Consider the following 13143-nt stretch of genomic DNA (forward strand, 5'->3'; position numbering starts at 1 on the left):
TTTCTCCACCCCCACTTAAGCTACATTTCCTGCAGTCTCAATTGCACCCATCTCCTGCCAGACCACCTGTCTCCCTCTGATACTTCAGCACACTGTATGAACAGATGGCAGAGACAGACCTGAGCGACGTCTGGTCGGTCTGTCGGGTTTTCCTAAGGCTGAAACTAACCGACAGGTTTACAGCCTCATCTTAACCCAATATGATGATGATACACGTGCATGTGCGCTCTCTTGGAGGCCTGAGGAAGGCCATATGGGTCTTAATTTGTAATGTTTCATTCTTTGATGCAGCAGTGCAAGGAATTAGTTGTTGTATAAGTTTATCTTATGATTTAATGATTTAACTAGAGCTGGGCGATATTTAAAAAATGATCGTGATGACATCTTTTTTAATATCAGTCAATAACGATAATTAACACAATAAAAATCAAGTCATTATTTCATTTAAATTTAAATGCAGATTTTTGCTCCTGAGTGAAAGTTGAAGAAATCAGACCGTTTGTTAGTTTTTATCTGGATTCAGTTTCCTGATGAGCTTCTTGAATCCCTAATTTTTTACAGTGCTAACAGGAAGCAGGTCTTTTGTGTAAAATTAGATTTTTGTGAAGTTTTAGTTTGTAGATTCTTATTTCTCTCAGGTTGAGATAATTTGCATCATCAGATTTATTAATCCACATCCTGTAAGTGTATTTAATGAAGTGTATTAAGTTAATAGTTAACGCAGAGTCAGCCCGGTGTTTGACGAATTACTCTGCTTTGAGCTGTTGCTTGTTTCAGCTGAGTTTGCATTCCACTCCAAACGTCTTTAAGCCTGCCTACCTCTCATCCTGAGACATGATTGGCTGTTCAATGTCGCCTTCTTCTTCTGTCTAATGTTGGGTGGCAACTAGCATCTCACAAAAATTAGCGCCCCTTCCATTTCCAGTGGTTTAGGGGTGTAATTATAAGTTTAAATATATCAATTTTTTCATCAAACTTGTGTTATATTTATATAGAGAAAAAATATATCACAATAATTAGCGTTATCGAATTATTGCCCAGCCCTAGATTTAACCATATAACTCTAAACGGAGACAAAAGAGACAATGAATAGGATTGTCCACTGTTAGTTGACTTCTCTCAGATCACTCACTCTGATTTAGTAATTCCCTAACTAACATCAGCTCTGTGTGGGTCTGTGGGAATGTGTGTGTGCATATAAAAACAGAGTCCACTGCCAAAGGAACTTTTGACAAGTGGAAAGATTGTCTCTCAGTCCACTGTGTTCAGCCAAAAGCAGCTTGTTGACCAGCCTGCTCAAAGACAATGAAAGGGCTCTCCAGTGTATGATGTCACCTCTCTTCATGTCTCTCTGCTTGGTTCATCTCCTCCTTACTCTGCATAGCAATCAGACCACCATGCAGAGTGGTCATTACAAGTAACACACCTACTCTTCAGCGTGTCATTTGTAGATTTTCTGTTGTTTTTTCCGTGGTGTGTAATTGCAGAGATGACTGGTGTGATTCCTGTGATGCTTCCAGGGTCTGTTTTGTTAGGAACCTCGTGGCATTTGGCACTCACACAAAGAGCCATTCAAGAAGCTGGATCCAGATTGAAATGGGTTACACAGAGACCCTTTTTTTTTGTTTTTTTTCTGTGGGAACGTCCAGTTTAGTCATGGCTGAGTTCTATTCTTCCTTTTACCTTTGAACTCTGCAGTATATAGATAACATACAACAACAAGATGATGTTTATAGATTTATGGAGTAAGCATTTATGTCACCTACATTTACATTGACTCAAAGGAGGTAAAAACAGGAAGACTTTTATAGTGAAATAAAGAACTGAATATTCTCCAGTCATACAGAAGAATGTTTTTAAATATATACTTGTTTGACCTTTTTACTAATAAACAATCTCTAAGGGTTTGAGTATCTTGCTAACACTGCATCATATTATTTTGGCTTTAAATAGAGCTCTGTAGTTGCACAACACAGAGCAAGCATTAGAGGTTTATTCAGCATTTCTGCCCTGACCTGAATTCAGCCCACTGTGGCTCTGCCTTCTGAGCCTTCTCTGAGGCAGATGAGCCATGAAAATTGCATAGAGCACAATTAGAGACTGGAGATAGTCAAAATGAAGGAAAAGCATGCCAACAAAAGAGCACAACACACTTTTGTTTGCTCTTATCAGTGGTTGGACTAATACCAGACAGCTTTATGCAGTGTAGGGTAGGGTTGGGCGATAATTAGATAACGATAATTATCATGATATACGTTTTCTCAATATAGATATATCAAATGTTCGATACAATTATGATGTGTTTAAACCTGTAATTACACCCCCAACCATTGGAAAGAGAAGGGGTGCTAATGTGCCTTAAACACTAGTTGCCTTCACTTAAATCTCATCTTGGACAAAAGACCTGCTTCCTGTTAGCACCATCAAAAATGAGGGATTCAAGAAGCCTATCAGAGAACTTAATCCCAGACACAAGCCTACAAACCATTTGGTTTCTTTAACTTTCAATCAGGGGCAAAAAATCTGCCTTTAAATTTAAATGAAATAATGATTAGATTTTTCAATATCGCCCAACTCTAGTGTAGGGTGGCTATTATTTGATCTAGTGGCAAATTAGAGGTCACTCCCCATGAAAAGATCAATGAAATCAAAACCCCATAAACCAAACTGTAGGCCTGCTGTGTGTTTCTTTGTGTCTGATGGTGTTTATGCATGTGTAAGAATGACGATCTCTCAGTCTGTGGGCAGCCACTTCTGTTCAAACCCAGAGGGAGACGTATTTCAAGTAAGAGACCACCAACAAATTCAAACTCAGGACGATGCAAAAACAGGGATAAAAGTTTCCCCTGGATGCCCAGTCAAGGAGACCTTCAGGAGAGAACCGCACTGGGTTGCCATAGTGTTCGAGCACCCGGCAGACTCTGTGTGCCTTTTGTGGAGGACGACATGGAGGAGGAGAAAGCAGAATGGCTAAAGCAAAGAGTCATTTTGGTGCCAGAGACTCTAATTCGGGTTAACTCTTTAATCCCTGATGCTCACTCTTGACGGCTAATGCACTGGGTGTTCTCTTAAATCTTTGCAGTTAGGGTTTGATTGTAGAGAGAGTCTTGTACTTGTTAAATGAAGCATTTAATCAAATGACCTCAATAAATTTCCTTTTGAAGATTTGGCCGACTGACATGCATTCCCCATGTGCTGCTACTTGCCCGGGAAAAAAAATCAAAGTTTGTTTTACGAACATGTTAAGTTTTTGAATGGTTTGTACTTAATTGTGGGTTTTTTTTTCATCAGAGCACATTACACTCCATGATGATTTTGCAAAATAGTTTTTTTCTTCCATTAAAGCCTTTGAATTAAAACAGTGAATTAAGTTTAGGGATTAGAAGTCCTGCCAAGCCTTTGATGAACCATGTGGCTGTATTCTGTGCAGCAGGGCTTCATGTACACAAAGTAAGCCCTTGTTTCCTCTCTCTCCATACAGAACAACAGCACAGAAACAGCAATAATCTCATCACACAGGAACTTAAATGTTAGATATTCTGCTAAAGACCACCTCACCACATACCTTTTAAAGCATGTGTGGACTTGTACAGGAATAAAGAATGGGAACGGGAAAGGATGATGTATGCTGACATGCAGGAACAAAAACACATTATTTGCGCGGCCTCTGAACGCTGACATGATATCACTGTGTTCTTGTGATTGAACGAGCACACTGGTGAAATTCACTGCCAAGTTTGCAGAGCTGTCAGAGCTCCCCCGTGGGAACCTGACTGATTGGCCATTATTGATCTTCGCCTTTGTTTGCACATCTTAAATGCCTCTCTCATCAGACCCTCAAGTAGTCATTAATGCTTGTGTATCCAAATGTCTTTAAGGTTCACTTTGACGACACCGGCTTCTAATGTCTCAGCTGGAATTCTTTGATACAATCTAGTTTTTCTGCTTCTTTTTTTTATATATATATATATATTTTTTAAATTCATTATAGGCTCATAGGTCTTTATTTTAAAGATAGGGCAGTGAATAGATCCGGAAGCTGGGGAGAGAGATTTGGCAAAGAATGACAGGTTGGAATTGAACCTGGGCTGCCCACTTCCAGGACTAGTGATTTAACCACTGGGCCTTACTGGTGCCCCTGCTATCTTTCAGTTTAGTACGCTTTCCCCATTCCGGTTCAATGAGGACTCTACTTTTTGTATAGATGTGCTTAGTTAGCTATGAATTCATTTGTCCTTTTTAATAGTCTAAGATTTCAGCATGTCATTACAAATTATACTAATTTGTAGAGGGTTAACAGTTTATTTTTGTGTTTCTTTGCAGACAAGCTGTACATGGGCCCCGGTCAGTTGTACCAGGATCTACAGAACCTGATCCATGACCTTAGCCTAGTGAACCAGATCACCAGCATGATCTGCAGCCTTAAAGGCAACTACCAGGTAACATATGATTGAAGCTCTGAATAAAGTATTATCTTGTCAACTTTTCTGGTCTATGTTTTCATTTAGGAGTTTTGATGATGGTATAAAAACAATGTATTGTATTGTATTGTATTTAATCCAGAAAAGCATCCCGTAATCACATCTGAAAAGGACAAGTCCAATTCAGGACAGTTAAAAAGTTGTTAATCTCATCTGCTGAGAATAACTGAGGGCATGTATGCTAAGTCACTTGACTAAATCTGACATCTTGGAACAGTTAAACTGTCTGTTAATATTTTTGGAAGCTTGACAAAAATCGACATTGACAAATGTTCCTCCAGTGTACCTCAGGACTTTTAAAATCACATCCATCGTGTTTCCCCCTCAGACGTCCAGAAGGGCTGGGCTGTTATGCAGGCATATAATGTTCAAGCTGTGGAATGTGCCAGCGTGGGCAATTTGTCTCTCGGAGACCAGGAGTCTCTTAAGTCTTGATCTGCACCATTCATGCCTGTCATGTCATTTAACCACACACATACACTAGCCCATGTGTGTGCTGTTGGGATGAAGGTTTACTTTGCAGAACACAGCGTGAGTGTGTGTAAGGCTGTGTTTGTGCTGTGCTGGTAGGTCTGTCAGAGGCAGTGTGGGAGGCTGAGTAACAGAGCAGCTCTCAGAGAGATGTGTGAGGATGGGAAAGGAAAGAAAGAAGCAGGGCTGTGAAGTGTGAGCTGTACTCTGCCAACACTGGATTTCAAAGAGATACTGACACCACTCTCAGAATAGATATCTACTGACATTTTCTCCATACATTTTGGAAACATGTTCAAAGGGTCAAAATATACATATTTTATATATATAACAAATGACCCTTTAAGGACAAGCTCAGTCAGGAACACTCATCATAGATTTAACCATTTATTGCCAAATGGAAATACAGTTATTCTTGGCGCTATGGGCTCTGCTTTAGCGGAGCAGCCTGCTTTGGCTTTCCAGGGAGTGCATTGCAAAATCCCCCACAAGGGTAAAACAGACATTTAGACTAAACAAGAGGAGACTGGGGCACAGGAGGCAAAGTTTAACCAACAGCAGCTGAGTGTGGGCATCAAAGGTGATGCAGGGACGAGTCAGAGGGGAGAAGTGTTTAAATAGACCTCCTTGTCGTTAGAACAAGCTGTGATTGGTTGTGTGGCTAGGAAACAATGATTCAAACTGCAGCTGAGGCGCATGACTTCCCTGTCCTGCATGAACTAAAGCCAAGATTCATTTGTCTCATGAAGACAGTCTTTGCAAAATGTATAGCCTAATATAATACAGTCTAGATTAAAAACACTGCAAGAATTAAATAACAATTCTGAATAGGGATGGGCAATGATTTTTGAATTTTCGAATATTTGTGCACTTAGTAAAAATCGAAGAGTTATTGCGAATATTTTCTCATTTTAAAAGTACAATTTTCCATTGTTTTACAGGTGCCTGGTTGTAATACGGTATTCCCACCAGACGGTGGCTATAGAGCATCTTAAAGCTGTTTGCTAACTGCATTAAGTAACAGTAGAAGAAGAATGCATTAGCGACAGTCGCTGCGATTTTCTCCGTTTCTGAACCTATATCGAATAGTATTTTGGCTTGAAATGCCCATCCCTAATTCTGAAGAGTTGTTACAAGAAACTGTAAATGTTAAATTCACCAATGTTAATGTTAAATGGGGGACGGCTGTGGCTCAGTGGGTAGAGTCGGTCGTCTATCAATCGGAAGGTTGGTGGTTCGATCCCAGCTCCAGCAGTCACATGCCGAAGTGTCCTTGAGCAAGACACTGAACCCCAAATTGCTCCCTCTGTTGTTCAGAGGTGTGTGAATGTGAACAAATGAGATCAGCTAACACTGATGGTCCCTTACTGTAGCAGCCTCTACCATCAGTGAGTGAATGAGTATGAATGGGTGAATGTGATGAGTAGTGTAAAAGCGCTTTGAGTGGTCAGAAAGACTAGAAAAGTGCTATATAAGTACAAGTCCATTTTACCATTTAAACAGATTGAGGAGATTACTCAAATAGTTTTGATGTTCAATTGCATTGATTCCACAAGGTTCTGGGAATGTGCTAGATTAGCGGTTTATAAAGTGAGCATAGCAGCCCCTTGTTGGTTGCAAGATTTCTTCTTCTTCTTCAAAAAAGGAAAGATATTTGAAATTGCATATTTTATTTATAATTTAAAAATGTATCCAAAACTCCTCTGTAATGTTCATCAGTTTCCTCAGCATCACTTTCATTATCATGTGATATTGCTTTTGACCGTCTTCCTACTGTCCATTCATTTGATGACTCTCTTCTCCCTCTTTGTCTCTTTTTTTTCTTTCTTCCTCTTTGTCTCTTTTTTTTCTTTCTGTCTCGCCAAAATTGTTCTGCTCAGAATGTAAACTCTGCGGTGGCCCAGGACTGGGTATCAGGCCTCCAAAGGCTGATAATGAAGAAGGAGGAGGAAATCAGGGCAGCTGACCGGTGTCGGATCCAACTCCAGCTGCCTGGCAAACAAGAAAAGTTTGTGTTTTATAAAAATACACTTCCAGAGTTATAGACATCTTTGTTTCATAGCACATACAATATTTGACCACCCCCCAGTCTCAGTCCTTACCCCCCACCCTTGACCTATTTATCCCAGGTTTGTCTTGATCCCTTGTTACCCTGCTTTCTCCTGCTGTCCTCCCAATCGCTCTGCATTCTTTCAGCTGCATGAGAGATTATTAGAGTACATTTGGATTTTTGGATAAACAAGTTCCTCCACAAGCTCTAATCTGAGGCATGCATCTCAGGGGAGCAAATGTGCATCAGTGGCTGCCCAGTTACTGCAGCTGTTACTGAACACAAATAATCATGTCACACATTTATTACACACACCATTATAGTCCACACGTGGTCCCCCAAGGGTGCACCTTGTCTTGGCTTTCTCACATTCCCTCTCTCTTTCCCACTTCCTCATCCCTGCAGCACTTAGCTGGTGAGATTATCCACGGGTATGTTTGGAAACACAGCTGTGCCTCTGTCATTCCTCCCCTGATCCCCCGATCCTAAAAAACAAACCAAACACAACACCAATCCAACATCGGCCAATGACAGGAGGGATGCATTTCCGACACCAGCACGCACGCACGCACGCACGCACGCACGCACGCACGCACGCACGCACGCACGCACGCACGCACGCACGCGCACGCACACGCACACGCACGCACGCACGCACGCACGCACGCACACACGAATACACACTATTTGTGTTTATGAGCTGCTGGTAGAGGCAGTAATTGACATTGACGTGTATCACATTGCTGTGGTAGTCTGTCTAGTCAGTCAGTATTGAATTGATTGATTCATGCTCCCTCAGGCTCGGATTCAAACAAGACAAAGCTTTTTTCATTTGGTATTTTACTCTAAAGATGCTCATCGGTTGATCAGAGCGTTCACAATATGTTAAACTGATGTGACTCCTCAGAGAAATGTTAATGCAAATGCAGCCTTCTGTGGTTTCAAGAGTGTTGACATCCCACAGCACATGATTCATTCATAACAGTCCTTTCAAAGCTTCTCTTAGCTTCACTCTTAACACTGTTTTGTGGATGTAATTTGCAGCACAAGTACTGTGTTATGACTTAATTTGTCAACTATTACCTTTCAACTTACCTTAAAAGAGAAAATGTCAATTTCACCTGTAGTACATAGGCATGTGATTGTTGATCAGTATAGATGGTGAAGAGTTATTTTTTTGGGGGGGGGCAGGCAGTGCATTTATGCTTTAGTTGGAATTTTATATCAAGTTTCTTATCAAGAATTATTTTTCTTTCTCTATTGCAGGTCGGGTAAACCCACTTACTTCAGTGCAGTGTTCAACACTCTGGGCCCAGCCATCAAGCAGTCATGGATCAGTAACTTGCAGATGGCAAAGCTGGCTCTAGGTATGATTTGATTAATTATTTATCTTCTCCCTATGGAGGTTTACTTTGTTGTTTTTATATTTCTCTTCCTTCAATTGTCTTTGATTGTAGAAAGGATTAGTGTCAGTCATTACTGGCTAGTAAAGTAGTTGTCTGGTTACCAGAATATGTTTAAATTGATTATAAGTGTATTCTTTTAATAATACAATTATAATGTTTTCAAAGTAATTTTTGTTTTTAAAATACTTTTGGTTCAAAGTCACTTTTCTTCATATCGTGCAGAGGGAATGGGAATTAACCATTCAGTGCATGCGTGTGTGTTTGTGTTTACATCAGAGGAAGACAACCTGCAGGGCTGGTTCTATGCAGAGGATGATGGGAATCACATCAAGAAGCAGAAGCACCCTCTCTTGCTGCGGCAGATGCCTGTGGTCATGTCAAAACTGCAAGAGTTCAAGGTCAGACATTTCCCTTCCCCCATATGCTTGCCAAGTGTCAACAAATTAAAGATAATCCTGGGTCGGTTAGCTCATTTGGTCCTAGCTCTGGGCTAATTTTTGAAAGACAGTTGGTTTGTATGGGTCAATGCTTACAGTGTAGCAGCTCCAACAGTATTAAGTGAGACATCTCATCTCATTTCAGTTCTCATTCAGTGATTTGACCTCAATGCAAACTTTTCACTGCCGTCAAGAAGACCTTTCTACATTGAATATTTTGAAGAAGGGTTTTGAAGCCAGCACCATATCAAAAATGCTAACTCCATCTAACTTTTGGATGTGATAAATGCTTTCAGCATCCTCTTCTTTTCCTTTCTTTCTGTTTACTTGGACTGGTTCTTATGTGGGAAATAAGGAATGGGTTCTGTCCCTGCACTGGTTCGTCTGATAGTTTAAATTAGGGATGCACCGAAAATTCAGCCACCAAAAAAATACTTTTATCACAGAAACAACACAGACCGAAACAGAATGTTGTGGTGACACAAGCAAAAACCGTGGCCAGTACACGCTTGTCTGGATAAGGGCCAACATGTCTGCATACGTTATTCCTTTAATTGCAGCACTCAAGCGTCTTCTAAGCAAAGAGGTTGAGATGGACCACGGAGTGAAAACAATGAAAAGTACGCTCTTAGAGTCTGTGAGCACAGGTTTCACTGAGATCTATTCGGATCCTCTGCACTTCATCGCAACTGTACTTTGATCCGCGTTATAAAGATCATTACTTGGATGTGGGAATAAAGCAGTGCACATGAGAAACAATCCAGGCCGTGATGGATGCGGAGAACCCCCTTGCCTTGATTTGACTGAGGTTAGTACACAGTCATAGCCATAAATGCAATTGTACTAATGATTGGCATAATAATATCTTTCAGTGTTTCGGTTTTCGGCCTTGGTTTCCTCATTTTGGTTTTCGATTTCGGTCAAGGATTTTCATTTCGGGTCTTACTTGGTCTCCTTTGAATAACTTCACAAGATCAAGGTGATGGGCTGAAGCTGTGATGTGATAAGGATGCCGACTTATATTACTATGATGGGAATCACCAACCGATTATACAACAGTCTTTATCGTTTAAATTCAACCCAATCAAATCAAAAAGAAACTTGAACTCATAGATCGAGCCTGGGCTCGCCACTCACCACCAGACCATCCAGAGCAACCTTGCAGACCGGCGTGCAGATGAGCTGACCTCATCTCATGTTTCCCTTCCTTTCCATCTTTATTCCCTTTTCTATGATTTACTCTTCTTGTCAGGCCTATCCTTGCCTTTATTCATTCTTCTACTTGGGGCAGTATTTAACACTAACTAGCCTCCTCTTTACCAGCTTCAGTGTGCCTACCTGACATTTAAGTCAGCCATGCCCCTAATCATGCAAAACTGGTAACTTAATATCTTCAGAACTAATGAGTTATAAAAAAAAATTGTACTCATGTTAGCAGCTTCCCATACACCGATTCCTGCATGTCCCTGTAGAAATGGGTCAAAATGTAGACCTCAAAGTGGGTGTTAAAGGCATGATGTTGTCAAAGTCATTGGATTGGTCCTTGTACAGGCCAGTGCTCACATTATTGATGTAACATGTGGCCAGTAAAACTAATGACTTCTTAGAGATGTGATGTGTTTGCGTGTTTCTTTGTTCACGACACAGAACGTATTTGTGGAGTGGAGTCAGATTACATGACGTGGATTGATTGATTGATATACTGAGTGAATAAACCTCTTTTTTTGCAGTTCTATAAGAGGGCCGGTTAGCTCAGTTGGTTAGAGCGTGGTGCTAATAACGCCAAGGTCGCGGGTTCGATACCCGTACTGGCCATGTGTTTCTTTGTTGACAAATGAGCATGACCTGCCAAGCGTTCCTGCTGATGTGATCATTGAGCAGTAACCATGTATCACAGGACATAAGAAAGTTACCTTACATTGATTGTGTCTATTTCACAGTTCCCTTTGCCAGTCATACAGATGTCTGGGGTACAATGTCTGCCAACTTTGATTTGAAAAAACAAAATACGGCATTGAGACCCTGAGCTACTTTGTCATTAAAGATATTATACAACTCAGACCGTGATCGTGAACGATCAGAAGAGACAACATTTTTATTCTACCAAGAGACAAGATGAAATCATCTCCTACATTCTGTGTATTAAGATTTTAGTGTGTATTTGCACCAGAAATGAGAAGTGACATGTGGAAGGGAGTTAAACTACATAATCAGAAAATAATTCCGACAGTCTCAGGGCCGGTTAGCTCAGTTGGTTAGAGCGTGGTGCTAATAACGCCAAGGTCGCGGGTTCGATCCCCGTACGGGCCAGTTAGTTTTAACACAAGAAGGATCAGATTTGTAAGAGGTAGAAGTCTGTCTGGTGTTTGTAATGCTAAGCCATGTACATATGGGCTGTTTGAACTTGAAGTTGTTTCAGTGTCCCCTCACCCTTTGTAAAAGCTCCTTCGTTCTCCAGTAAAGGTGGAGGATGATCAGCCAAATTAAAAGTTCTCGATTTCATATGGTCCTCTATACTTTTGCTTGAATACACCAATGTGTCCTCAGAACCACTTATATTATAAAAATTGATGCCACAGTTTCTTTCATAGCTAGACTGATGACATTTTTTATTAATTATTTGTGTTTGTTTAGATTTATATGTTACATTTTGGATACTGTGTGAGGCCTGAAGCTCCCTTACAAGGACCTGATTATCTACTCCGTGAATTCCCACATACTGACTTGATGCAAGCTCTCGTCTGACTCTGTTTCACTCTCTTGTTCTGCTGCAGGTGGAATGTGCCGTTCACAATCCAGAGCCTCACATCAACACAGAGAGCACAGCGGACACTCCTGTCGTGGGTCACGGCTGCGTCTGGGTGAGACATTGTCCTACTATAGTAAAGAAACTAGAACAAGTATTTTAGTTCCGTTGAAACACATTCACAGACTTTGACTAGTAAAGGTAATAGAGTGCCTTTTAGTTTTTATTATCAAATGTACTTATAACAGAGTGTTTATTTTGAGCAGCTGACACTATTAAAGCCTCACCACTTTTCTTCCTAACACCTAGTTGAAGCAGAGAGCTGATTTTCTTCTGTAATGTGTCAGCAGAGCAGATGGTAACTTTCTGCTGTGTATTTATTAAAATGTAAAAAGCACCCTCTGAGAAACACAATCAGGGTTTGAGAATTATTCTCAAGTTTTTCCCAAAATAAACAATGACTGTCATGACCATGATGATCACTGCTAATGAAGTGTATTTGACATTTAGGGAAAACCTTATTTCTGTTGAAGATATAAACACCCCTCTTTGGTTATTATTATAATGAGGTAATACTGTAACTGTTGCTGAGAGATGTCAAACTGAAATATAAACATTTATAAGAAGTAAGATGTTGGTTTTTACCTGATTAAATGGATGAGATTTAGTTAGTTTTAGCTCATCTACACTGGCCGCTTGATTTTAGGATTGATTTTAAGATTATTTTATTGACTTTTAAAGCACAACACGGACTTGCCCCACTTTCTATCTCTGAGCGTTTATCCCCCCACAAACCTGGGTGCAGTCTGAGATCCTCTGGCAGTTCTCAGGACCCGACTGAAAACTAAAGGGGACAGGGCGTTTTCATTCAGAGCTCCTACACTCTGGAACAGCCTGCCAGAGGAGATCAGACTTGCAGAGTCAGTCCCGTGATTTATTTCATTACTCGAGACACATTTTTACAGGAAAGCTTTTAGTGTTTGATTTTATTTCATTTTAACTCTGTTTTTTTATATGAATTTTTGATTAAATTTGCCACTTTCATAGCTTTTTTTGTTTGTTTTCTCCTGAGGAATGTCTGGGGCACAGTTAGCTCTCTATTGTTTTTTTCTCAGCTACGTCTCTCTTAAAAAAAATAGTCAGTCAATTAAATATGAATAAATTTGAATAAATATGAATCCTAATAAATCACCTCAAGTGTCCCTACAACATGTTACTTTCTCTCTGTTCAGGTCGCAAGCTGCACCAACCAGATGGGACAGATATCCATAGTGGCCATGCAGAACTCCAGCCCCAAGGTGACTGAGTGTTTCAATGTAGAGTCCCGGATTCTTTGCATGGCTTACGTCCCTGCAGAGCAACCTCAGGAGAATGGCGAGAAGGTCCCTGAAGACAACCATGTCCCCACAACGAAGGCCAGTGACACCCCAAGTGTTTGTCTGGGCATGGAGGAGGGCAGGTACAGCACACAGTGGACTTGCACTAGAGTTATAAACCGTGCATGAAACAATATGTATTTGTGATATTTGTGTTATAGAAGATAGTTTAAAGG

At 40.6% G+C, this 13143-nt stretch overlaps 1 protein-coding gene and 2 non-coding genes across 4 annotated transcripts in view; all 3 read left to right on the top strand.

Annotated features, from left to right (window-relative positions):
• The window catches only part of arhgef10 (Rho guanine nucleotide exchange factor (GEF) 10), a 73732-nt gene that overhangs the window by 40112 nt on the left and 20477 nt on the right, over positions 1-13143 (top strand). For both annotated transcript variants that reach the window (XM_034675190.1, XM_034675189.1), the window contains 6 exons: positions 4324-4439; positions 6833-6960; positions 8269-8369; positions 8685-8806; positions 11620-11706; positions 12824-13050. In XM_034675190.1, the coding sequence (XP_034531081.1) occupies positions 4324-4439; positions 6833-6960; positions 8269-8369; positions 8685-8806; positions 11620-11706; positions 12824-13050 (781 nt within the window). The remainder of the gene's footprint in view (positions 1-4323; positions 4440-6832; positions 6961-8268; positions 8370-8684; positions 8807-11619; positions 11707-12823; positions 13051-13143) is intronic.
• Positions 10587-10660, top strand: trnai-aau. The gene has a single exon. It is a non-coding gene; the product is annotated as a tRNA-Ile (tRNA).
• trnai-aau lies at positions 11082-11155 on the top strand. Its single transcript has one exon. It is a non-coding gene; the product is annotated as a tRNA-Ile (tRNA).

This window comes from Notolabrus celidotus, chromosome 22, assembly GCF_009762535.1.
Source record: "Notolabrus celidotus isolate fNotCel1 chromosome 22, fNotCel1.pri, whole genome shotgun sequence".
Taxonomy (NCBI): Eukaryota; Metazoa; Chordata; class Actinopteri; order Labriformes; family Labridae; genus Notolabrus; species Notolabrus celidotus.